The 11,895-nt window shown below is 56.5% G+C and overlaps 1 protein-coding gene across 1 annotated transcript; it reads right to left on the bottom strand.

The window, feature by feature from the left end:
* Window positions 1-2,531: 2,531 nt before the first annotated feature.
* LOC308637272 (calcium-binding protein 5-like) lies at window positions 2,532-9,124 on the bottom strand (the record flags this gene model as incomplete). Its single annotated transcript, XM_081273596.1, has 6 exons — window positions 2,532-2,941; window positions 3,476-3,623; window positions 5,065-5,174; window positions 7,120-7,263; window positions 7,721-7,751; window positions 9,002-9,124. 6 exons carry the CDS (start codon window positions 9,122-9,124, stop codon window positions 2,916-2,918), a joined length of 582 nt encoding a protein of 193 aa, XP_081129722.1. The 3' UTR covers window positions 2,532-2,915.
* Between the last annotated feature and the right edge of the window lie 2,771 nt (window positions 9,125-11,895).

Raw genomic sequence — 11,895 nt, 5'->3', positions numbered from 1 at the left:
TTCAGTCCCTTTTCTACGGATTTGATTTCAGATAACAGTGGTTTTGCACAGACAGACAAGAAGCCTGCAGACTGAAGGGTAGATCTGTTTCTCTCAAGAGCAAGCAGAGGGCAAGTCTTCACCGACGCACACAGGAATACCTTAGTAAGCGCTCTTCTCCTGTTCCTGGTTCCACTCTGCCCTCCCTTAAGTCCTTCCCTCCCTCCTTCCTGCCTCTGTTCCTGGACACACCAAGCTCACTTGGCCTCTGGACCTTTGCATGTGCTGGACTGCTCTGCCCTGGTTTTCTGCAGCCTCCTCCCTGCTGCTTCCTGTCCTGGTTTCAACCTCTCTGTGATGGGGAAGGAGGTGGGCGGGCCATGTCCCTCTTAAGAGAGGACCTCTGCCCAGCCCTGGGGAGTGCAGTCTGGATGTCAGTCCAAATCAGTGTCCTCAGTTTCTAAGTGACCCCCCGCATCCAGGGACATGCCTTTCGCTGGGCAGTCCATAGCGTGGCTGCGGCCAGGTGTGAAGACGTGGCAGAGCTGTGTCCAGAGCTCCCGTGGCTCCCCCGAGCTGAGGACCTGCGCGGTAGCTCAGCTGCTCCCCTGTCCACCCCGAGCGCCTGCCCTTCCCTTCCCAGTACTGACCCCCAGGAGATCCCTAAGGGAGCTTCAGCTGACCCACCCCCAGTCAGGGAGAGAGCCCCAGAAACCACCTAGGAACCCCTCGTCTCCAAGACGTGCCCTTCTGGCCGTGCTGAGCCCCTCTTTCCCTTCCCCAAACGCTCCTTATATCTGACCCCCCATCTTCCTGGAAGGGTTCATTCAGGCACGAGCTTCTCTTAAGTGACTTGATTTTTTTTCTTTTCCCCACAAACTGGAATGTCACTCCCCAAGAAAGCAAAGCTCTTGTCCTCGGGTCTTTCCAGGACCTAAGACTAATGCAGGCGAAGTGCGGGAATCTGAGCTTCCAGTGACTAGCCACTAGCCACGGAGGGGGGGGCTACTTAGATTAAAATTAAGTAATAAAGTCAATTATTTATTAATGAAATTGCATTTACTTAATAAAATAAATCTGAAGTGAAACTCAGTTCTTCAGCCTCATGCCCCACACTTAATCCTCAGTGTCCACACATGGCTAGTGGCCACCATGACAGACGGGGCAGGTCTGGAGCACGTCCATCATGGCAGAAGCCCCTGTTGCACTGCACACCTCGAGGGTATAAGCCCCTGGGGTCAAAGCCCTGTCATTGTTCCGATCCTATCACCAGGGACAATGTGGGCCACAGAGGGACTTAGCAAACCTGTCTAGAACAGGCGAGAGGTGAGTGGATGTATCAATGGAAGACGGAGGAGCTGAGGAAGGAGGTGAGCAGGGTCCTGTCACTCCAGATCCTTACAGCGGTCTCCAGGGGCACCCTGGCATGACTTAACCCTGACACTCTGACCCCTTCCTGCCCACCTCTGCGGTCACCCTCGTCTCCTTGCTGCTCCTCAACACTCCAGTGTGTTCCCACCTGGGGCCTTTGCCTGTGCCACACGCTGTGTCTTCAACACTCTTCCCTCAGACATGTCCCTTGTGCTCAGCGAATGCTCCAAGGTCCCCAAAGAAAATGGTGGCCCTCCCCTCTGCATGGCTGTTTCCTCCCATCATGAGGCGAGCTCCGGGGGGTGGCGATGTGTCTGGTTCATCGACGGCTCTAGCCACCTGCCTGGACGGGCAGCCTGCACACAGCAAGCACTGACGACACTGCTGTCCAAGTGAAGGGCAGGGGGAAGGAAAGGAGGAGGGTGGGCAGGGGAAGGACGGTGAGAGGTGAAGGCTTCACAGTCACGTGGCCCAGGAGGGTGGGCAGGGCACAGGTAAGGGGCAGGGAGCAGCACCCGGCTCTGCTTTCTCCTTCATGGGGCGAGTGGAGGCCTGTGAACAGCCCATTCCATGCATCTGCTCAACAGACCACAAAGAGAAAACCCTGGAGGTGACATTTTATTTTGAGGACCTCTGTGCTGCTGAGGCGTGCTGTCCCCGGGTGAGGTGAAGGAACCACATTCTCAGTGTCACAGACAGATGGATGCTGGGTTTGCAGGACGGAGCACAACTCCCACCCACCAGGGAGATTCTCCGGAAGTGGCCTGGGCCAACCCGCGTGGAGGCAGGGGCCTTCCCGGGATGGCTTTGCAGTCACCTGCTGAGCTGGGGATTTGGGGGATCCTGTCTCTCTCTCTCTCTCTCTCTCTCTCTCTCTCTCTCTCTCTCTCTCTCTCTCTCTCGATATTTGGTGGGGGATTAATTCCCCAGGGATCAGCTTGCCTAAACCCGATAATCCTGATTTGTGATTTAATTCAGTTCCCCTGAGTATCTGACACCAGGAGAGGGACGTGGGCGATCGGAGGGGAAAACAGAGGCTGGGCTTCCAGGAAATCAGGAATTCACCCCCAATGGCTCCTCACGGGTGGCGCCCACGCCCAGCCTCATCTAGGAGCAGTTTCTAGCCCCGTGATGGGGTTGGCACGTCTCCCTCTCACAGAACCGGGGTGTCTGAGATTGAAATCAGAAGGGCGGGAGGGAGGGGAGGGGAGGGTGGAGGGGGTGGGACTTTGTGACAATCTATCAGGAGAGAAGACTATTAGCTGGGGAAGAGATTTTGGCAGGTCACAGGGGTTTAGGGCTATGTGTAAGAAAAAGATTTCATTAACCTCTGGAATTTCTGGGGTGGCAACTGGATCTTAGTGCCACTCCCATTTCCACACCTCCTGAATCTCATTCCATAGGCACCCCACTCCATCCCCATCTGGCAATCCATGCAGCTGCAAGGCCATTGGCTACCCTCCTTCCCCCCACTCCGTCCTTCCAGGGGTCATGGGGATTGGGTCCTCAGCAAGCAAGGGATCCATGTTGACCAGGTGGGGAGCATCTGGGCCCCCAGGACATCCTCAGCGAGACATCATCCTCACAAACTCTGCAAAGAAAAGCCCCGGTGAGGTGCCTCGTTGGAAAAAACCACGGTAGTGTTTTGAGTCCTTCCTACGTTGACCTTAGAGAAATTACCTAACCCTCTACCCTCCGTGTTTTCATCTGTCAGACGGGAGTCATAGGCTCACTCTTTCCTCTGTGCTTTTAAGAAGGTTAAATGTCACAGGGCTGGTGGGACACAGTGTTCCATGAATGGCCATTGTTAGGGTCTGATGTCACCCTCTCCACCGTCTCAGGGGGATTCCTCTTCACAGGTCAGGAGGCTGGGTTGTGAAGGTAGCCCCTGAGCCTGAGTCAGCTGGACAGTGACTGGTGAACCCTGGACAGGACACCCTTGGCACGTGACCTTGCTGTGACTCTACACCAGAACTTGCTGGCCCCGCCCTGCTTTGAGGTCCCCCTGTCCTCTGGCCTGGGGTTGGCCTGTAGATCTGCTTCCCACCCTCACCCTCCACCTGTCCCGGAAGGTCACACAGGGAGTTGGAAACGGATCCCTGCTGAGCCCACCCCTGTACGTCACCTTCAAAGTCAACGGTGCCATCTCCGTTGACATCGGCCTCGTGGACAACCTCAGAGATCTCCCGGGGGGTGAGCCTCTCTCCCAGAAGCCTCTGCATGGCCTGCTGCAGCTCCGCCAGTGTGATCTCCCCGTCTCCATTGGTGTCGAACTGATGAACAGAAGCAGGGGGGGCTGGATGAGCAGCACCGACCTTGAGAGCAACGGTGACAGGGTGACAGTGTCCATGGATCACTAGAGCCAGGCCAAGGGCTTCAGGCACATCTTACTGGAGAATATCAGCACCCCTCAAGGTCAAGGGTTCCTCCCAGGTTTGCACACACCTCTCCCTCCGTTTAGACAGCATTATTGGGATATGATGGATGTGCAGATAGCTAAGCAGGCTTAACCCGTGCCCTCTGATGACTTGCACAGAGGCAGGCCCTCATGAAGCCACACCAGTCAGCACAGTATGTGTCACCTTGCCTCCAAGGCATTCCCTGTCCCCTTAGGTTTCAGTTTGTTGGATGTGGAACATGAGATCTGCTCTTTTAAGTTTTTGATGCCCGATACAGACCGTTAGTCTGTAGGTGAGTGGAACTCAGTCATCTCCATAACTGAAACTTTGAGACCCATGAAAGGACAGCCCGCCTGCCCCTCTGCCCAGGTCCTGGCAGCCAGCTTGCTACAGTCTGTGCCTATGAGTGTTTTTTGGAGGCCTTCTGTTCATGGGCTCCTGTGCACCTCTCCTGTGTGCTGCAGACTACGGTGGAATGTGGTTCTGCCTTAAGAAGGAAATCCTGAAATGCAGTGGATGAACCCAGAGGACGTCATGCTAGTGAAACCGTCCAGGCACACAAGGACAAGCATTCTCACAGGCCAGGCCCTTGACACCTGTTTCCCAATTAATCAGTGACCTCCAGAACTTCTCCCTGCTGCTTAACCACCTCTCAGAAAGCCCACTATGCCCTCTCCTCAGCGCACACAGAGGGGCCGGGATGGTCCTCAGCTCTGCTGACCTGGCTCCAGCCACGGCCCCTCTGGCCTGCACTCCCCAGGCAGCCTGCAGGGGTCCCTGGCTGCCCTCCTGCTTCTGCCAGGGTCTCCCCTCTGCAGGTCAGGCTCCGTGTTCACAGTCACATAGGGGACAAGTCAGATCCTGTCACTCCCCTGGTGGCTTCCTGTCCAGTCCACGACAGGTGACGGGCCCTGCCCTCCACAACTCTGAGTCTCCACCACACCCATCTGTGCTCTTTCCAGCTCTCGCTGTCACCCTTTGTCACCCTTCCTCAGACACAGCGTCCTGCCTCCTGGTGTGTGCAGTGTCCTCTCCTGGGATGGGACTTTCCTGGAGCAGTTCTGTCCAGGGGGAAGTGCATCGGGAGCCTCTCAGGGATTCTAAGTTTCCTAGTAGCTACATTAAAGAAAAAGTGAGGGGCTGGGGGGCAGCTCATGGTGGAGGCCTAGCAAGCGGGAGGCCCTGGCCCTATCCATCCCACTAGGGCTGGGCCAAAACAAGGAGGGCAGGGGGTGGCCCTCTGGTGGGCTCTGTCCATGGTGCTGACGTGAACAGTCCCTAGACCACCCCCGGCACCATGGACCCCTTCACTGACCTCCTTGAAGGCGTCTCGCATCTCCTGGACACCAATCATCCCAGCCGTTTCTGCAATCAACTTGGGGGTCATCAGCTCCACGAAGTCGTCAAAGTCCACACGGCCCCCCACTGAGGCAGAAAGGGAGGGGTTGGTGGGACTCCATGCCCTGACCTTCCAATCCCTCGCTTCTCCCTTCCAGTCAGTTTCAGAAAGAGAGCGGCTCCCAGGTCCCCGCCGTCCACGGGTTTCTGTTCTGCACTTTTATTAGTGCATGGCAGCCACACACACTAGTGGGTTAGTTTCGACATGCTCATGCCTGGACTGTAGTTTGCTCCTTTTCAGTCCCCAGTGCTTCCTCTCTACCTGGGTCCCTTCCTCTCCTGGATCCTTCTGCTTATTGACTTTTAGGTGGGTGCTCTATGGGTGCACATAAAGGTGGAGTTCCGAGTGGGATGTGCACATACGCATCATCTGGTCATTTCATTCCTGGGTTCTTCCCTGTTCCTGTTCCTCTTCCCTCCCTCAACCCCCTACCCCACTGATGTCCCCTCCCCACACATTCCCCTGTGAGAGAACACGTTCTCCCCTGGCCTTCTGGGTCTGGCTTATGTCACTGAGCGCGGTGTTCCCCAGTTCATCCATTTACCAGCAGATGCACGAGTCTCATTCTTCTTTGTGGCTGGGTGAACCCCCCTTATCTTTCACTCACTCAGCTCAAGCCCTGTGTCCCTCTAACCTGAACCTGGTGGACAAGGCACGTATGGGGACGTGACTGACTGACTGCACAACCTTGAGCATGGTCAGGACCCCTGTTCCCTCCTCTGTGGATCTGTAAAGAGGGAGTGTGAGTGACATGCGCACCTGAGGCTCTTCCAGGTACGAATACAGTCGTGCCTTGGCATCCACTGGGGGGTGGTTCCAGGACCCCCATGGATACCAAAATCTGCAGATGGTCAAGTCCCATCTCCAAAACGTCATGGGATTTGCATGTAACCTACGCAAACCTCTCATATGCTGTACCTCATCTCTAAGCTCCGAGCTGCTCACTGAGAGCCCCCAATCCTCAGGGTTGGTGGAGAGTCCTCAGAACCCCAGGAGAAGGACCAACAGCTTTGGCTCCTGTCTCACTCCCAGGTTTCTGAGACGTGGGCGGGGCATGTCTCAGAGGCCCAGACACAGTGGAAATGCTCTCTGAGTGTTATACTGTGTTGTTCAGGGCACAATGACAAGAAAAAAATTAGCCTGAACATGTTTAGTACATACACAATTATTTCCCAAATGTTTTCCATCTGCACTTGCTTGAATCTGCAGGTACACAGAGGGCTGAGCGCAACATTATCACCTTGAATTCCACCTTAACTCAGTTACATGCCCAGAAGCAAACCAGTAGCAATTTTACTTCAGTTTCAGTCTCAAAGTCACCTCTGGTCTCCATTTAAAAATCGATCCTTTTCAACTCGGGAAGCTGAGGCAGGAGGATGGGTGAGCTCAAAGCCAGCCTCAGCAAAAGCAAGGCACTAAGCAACTCAGTGAGACCCTGTCTCTCAATAACATATAAAATAGGGCTGGGGATGTGCACAGTGGTTGAGGGCCCCCGAGTTCACCACCATTAGGTCCAAATCCAAGCTCACTGCTGACATCCAGCACGGCTCCAACCTCACACTCCCCGGATAGACCTTTAGTGGTGACAGTGATAAACCACACTTAATCAGAAGTGGTGGGGACTGCAACTTGGCCTGCCTGAGTACCCTCCTCCCCTCCTTCCCATGGCACCATGAGGTAAGGAGTGTCTGCCTTCACTCAGAGACCAGGGACCTGAGACCCAAGATAACTTCACTTTTCAGAGTGACTTTCATTGACAAATAATAGAACTGGGACTTGCACCCAGACCTGTCTCTCCAAGGCCCCTCCAACTACTTCAAAAGCCACCTCCCTGGAGCAGTCTGGACTGCTCTTTTCTACACCCCAATCCTCGTAGCCCCCTGTATCCCCACAGACTCCCCCTCCCCCTGCTCCCCAGTCTCTCCCTCAGCAGAGCCCAGCCCAGCCCTGCCTTCCTCCCCCAGGTCTCACAGTTCATGCGGACTTGCTGGCCCAGTTCGGTCAATTCCATCTCCGTGGGCATGTAACCCATTGTCCTCATGAGATTCCCCAAATCCTTATGGGAGATAAACCCATCTCTGTCCTTGTCAAACTCAAGGAATGCTTCCCGGAGCTCTGAAAGTGAAGAGAGAAGAACTTTGGAGGAACTTGAAACAGCCGGGGGGGGGGGGGGAGAGTGGCATTCCTTGAAACTGTTGCTGAGGCCCTGACAGAGACTCCAAGGGGAATACCCCATAAAACCCAGCACTGCGGAACAGCAGTGAGTGGGAACGGCTCCGAGCTGCTCACTGAGCCCCCAATCCTCAGGGTGGGTGGAGAGCCCTCAGAACCCCAGGAGAAGGACCCCAGCTTTGGCCTCATTTTAAGGCTCCCGTCTCCTCTCATCCCGGGTTTCTGAGACGTGGGCCGGGCACGTCGCTAAGGACTCCCGGCACTTAGCTGCCCTGAGGAGGTCTCAGTGTGCAGTGGAGGGGACAGGAAGGGGTGTGAGGTTCGCATGGGAGGAGGTGACACAGACAGAGCTGAGAGCAGGTCCCTGGGGGTGTGGAGGGCATTTGGGGGCAGATGTTACCTTGGATCTCGTCCTGCCCCAGGGGTCTCTCCTGAGGGAATGCAGGGAGGGAAGGTGGAGAGAGTCAGGGTCCTGTCTCCTCAAGCAGGCCCGGCCTCCACGCCCCTGTTCCCCTCACCTCTCCTCCTCCCTCGGCTCCTCCTCCCTCCGCAACTCCCATTCCTCAGCTTCTGCTCTGCTTCCTTCCCATCCCCTCTCACTCCTCTTTCCTGGACTTGAACCTGGATCTGCTCTTTCCCAGACACACATTCCATGGCACGTGGAGCCCGAGCCTCCCCAGATGGACAGGGTGTGATTTGCTGTCCCAGCCCAGGTGTCAGGGGTTGGCTCTGGGGCGGCTCCTTTCACTTAAACCTCAGGACTCTGGGAGGCAGACCAGGTACCACTCCCATCTTACCCATGAAGACGCTCAAGAACAGGGAGGTCGAGGAAGCTGTTGAAGGTCACACAGCTCTGAAGCAGCAGGTCCCCGACCAGGGGAGGGGAAGTGACCCTTGAGGTCGTGTGGCACTAGACTCCAGCACCAGGGCTCGAGTCCAGGGCTCCCGACTCCAGGTCAGAAGTCTTTCCAGGGCACCCCACTGCTGTCCCCACCTGCCTCCCCTTCCTCCCAAGAGGGAGAGTCCCTTGGGGTGGGACCAGACCTCAGTGGCCTTCAGGAGGGCCACTGAGTGCCCGCAGGACCCGTGCCTGCACCTCTGCGAGCATCTGCCCTTCACTGCCCGACCCGCTGCTGGACGTGGCCTGGACACCTGCAGAGAGCCTAGAGGCTCCACCAGCCTGGCCTCCACCCTCTAGCTCCCTGGCCGTCTCCCAGTGTCTCTCTTGCTGTCCTCTGTGCAGTCTCATCTCTGTCCGCCCTGTCCTCCCTTCCCTTCCTGACAGTCGCAAGCACAGGAATGGACCCGCCTGCCCTGCCACTTCCTCCCTGGGAGCTTATGGCGAAGGACTGGTGTCTCAGCGCCTCGGTTTCTTCACCTGTAACACGGGAGTGAGAGTCTCGGGGACCTCGGAGTTGTTCTGGGAGTTAAATGACATCAGGAATGTGCAGACCTTTGCACAGAGCTGGGCACACAGCAGGGACTTGGTAAGTGTCCAGAATTGCCATTGTCACCATCACCGGCCTCTTGTATCCAGAGCAGAGAAAGGGACACCATCCCAGCCCCATTTATTCTCCTCACAAGGCCCCCCTCCCGAGTTTACTGTCCCCCTTCATCCCGTGGCCCCCGGGAACCCAGAGCCCCCTCCTGTGTTCTGAGCTTCCTGGTTCCTGCCCCTCACCTGCCCCTTCTCCCCCTGCCCCACACCTCCCTGCCCGCCCTGCCAGTCGCCCTGCCTCACCCGCTGCTTCTCAGCGATGCCCTTCCTCAGGAAGATGCAGGCGGGGCCCGCGGGGAACTGCATGGGGCAGGCGTGCTCTCAGGTTTGTCCCTCTGGGTGGCCCTGCTGCCTGTCTCTGGCAGCCCAGCCTCCTGCTCAGTCCTGTGCCAGCTGTGCTGCCTCTCTGGGCCTCTCCTGCGAGCCTGAGTCTCAGAGCTGTGAAGGCTGGGGACCTCGCCCAGGCTGGGAGGGATCAGGGCTGAGCCTGCCTCCCCATCTGGCTGCAGGGAGTCAGGGGCAGGGCCACCTCAGGCTGTGACACAGCCCAGGATGGCACTGGAGAGCATTTGAAAGTAGGGATGAGGGCAGGCGCCTGTCCATTCACTGTATCCACCTGCATCGCCTGTGCCCACTCTCTATGCCTGGCCTTTGGGCCGTGGCACATGCAGAGGACAGGGTCTGGTCCCAGAGCTCTCCTGACCAAGTCAGACCCATGTGCAGGGACGGCCTGGTGACAGGGGGAGCAGTGGTGGAGAGGGCAGTCTGGGCTCTGCCCTGTCCCTCTGGTCCCTCCTGCTCTTCCTGAGTAATTGAGTGGCAGCAGGGAGGGGGCCAGGATGTGAGAAGTCATGGTGGGCTCAGGGCCAGGGGTGGTGAGGGGTCCACACAGGGAGGGTAGGGGACATCTGCTGTGGGGGCAGAGTCCCCTGGGGAGTGGAATGAAGGGCGAGTGCCCATAGAAGGTGGGCAGGGACAGAGGCTTCGAGGCTTCAGATGTGACCTGAGTGTTGGGAGCTCAGACCTCAGTGTGGCAGTGTTAGGAGGTGTGTGGGGGGGCCTTTAGGAGGAGGGGCCTAGTATTGAACTTGGAGGCTTGGCCAGTACTCGTAGGCGTGCGCGCACACACACACACAGGAGGCTGTGTCCGTTGGTAAATTTTCTACTTAGATGTGAGGTCTATTTTATATTATAACTCTCTAGGTAAATAATAAAGGTGAAGAGTTGGAGGCTGGGTCCCCAAGGCAGCAAGGTTGAGATGAGGGATGAGGGAAGGGATGGGATCCTAAGGGCTTTACCTGCATCAGTGAACTAATCCTCAGATGGAGTAAGAAGCTGATGGCATTATGGGAAGTGGGGGGAATTTTAGAAGATGGGGCCTGGTCAGACGAAGGAACTCAGTGGGGATGTGCCCAGCAGGACTGGTCTTGTCCCCAGCCCTTCCGCCATCATGGGCTGCCTCACCTCGGGCCCAAAGCCGTGCAGTCTGCCATCGTGGACTGAGAGCTCCGAAACCAGAAGACAAAATGAACCTGTCCTCCTTTAGGTCCTCACCCTCAGGTATCCGGGTGAGTGGAGGAAAGCCAAGACAGTAGTGACCTGTAGGCAGTTCTCCAGCGCTCCCCACTCAGAGGACACGGGAGCTGGGACACCAACCTTCATGAGCACCTCAGACCTTGACTTCTCAGCACTGTTCCCCATAAAAGGGACCACGTCTCCCAGGAGATGGGCTGATGCCGTGTCTGGGGCAGGACATGAACAAGGGGAGCTGAGACCCTTGTAGCATAAAGCAGATTTGATCAGGAATCACGGGGACACGCTAAAAAAACACCGAGGGCGGCTGGAGGAAGCTCCTTGGCCACACCAGGCAACTGCAGAATCAAAATCAATGAGGATGGCAGCAAATGATGCAGGAAAGCAGAGTCCACAGGAGGTCAGGGAAGGGCGAAGTGGACGGCCTGATTGCCCAGCTCAACGCGCCCACACACAAATCTCAACTCATTCCAAAGGGAAGAGTCCCTTTTCTGGAAGAGTGGAAAAATCTGGCAGATGCCATCTTAATCAAATGACCCAAGGAATGTCATCAATAATGTGACAAAATCATGCCCATCGTGAGGACACAGCCTCACTTTCATGATCTTCCTGAATCTCGTCATGGGAAAGCGTCAGGCAAGCCAAGATGGAGGGGTGACTGACAAAATAACTGCCTGTGACCTTCAGAGAGGTCAAGGTCAGGAGAGTCAAGGGAAGACTGAGGAACCCCCAGCGGGGAGCAGACTGAGGAGACATAAGCAAACCCAGCACAGACGCCTCTGCTGGATCCTTTGCTACAGGGGTCTCCATGGGGACAGTAGGTGGCTTCCTGTCCACCTGTGACTCATAGGAGTGTCACCCTGCTCCCTGCCTTCATGGGCACCTGGTCTCCCACCCATGTGCAGGTTTCCTTTGTGTCCAGATCTCCCTTTTATACAGACACCAACCCTGGAGGACGTGGGTCCCCTATGACCTCACCTCCATTTGCTCACATCTGTAAAGGCCTAATTTCCACAAAAGGTCACAGTCCAAGTACTGGAGGTTGTGACATCAGGACCTTCTGGCAGGACACAGTTCAACTCCTGAGCCCTTCTTTAGGAAAGGCAGGTGTGACAAACAATGGTAATGTCCCTCAACATTGGGTCCACGCCCAATGCTGCCTGGGGTCTTGAGTCCCTGTCACCCTCTCCAGGATTCAGGTGCCAGGTGTGATAAGGGGAATAGGCATGAAGGGCCCACCTGGGCTTGGGCTTAGTCACTGAGGGAGAGATGAGGAGGGGGAGAGGACAGGAGGGGAGGGAGGAGGCCAGAGGAACAGAGGGGACAGCTGGGGACAGAGTCCACCTGAAGAAGAGGGGGGAAGGAGTCACTGGTGGGTAAGTGGGACAGGGCCCAGGGCGGGGATGAAGGGAGCCCAGATGGACAGGCAGGCTGTGCTGTGACAGCAGACCAGGAGCCACATGGTCACACAGCGTCACTCAGCAAGCTTTATTAGACACCTGTGTCCTCAGAGCTGATCTGGCCCCGAGGATCTACCCCATGAA

Source organism: Spermophilus citellus (genome assembly GCF_964194105.1).
Source record: "Spermophilus citellus genome assembly, chromosome: 18".
Lineage (NCBI taxonomy): Eukaryota > Metazoa > Chordata > Mammalia > Rodentia > Sciuridae > Spermophilus > Spermophilus citellus.
This window is presented reverse-complemented; position numbering and strand designations above follow the sequence as displayed.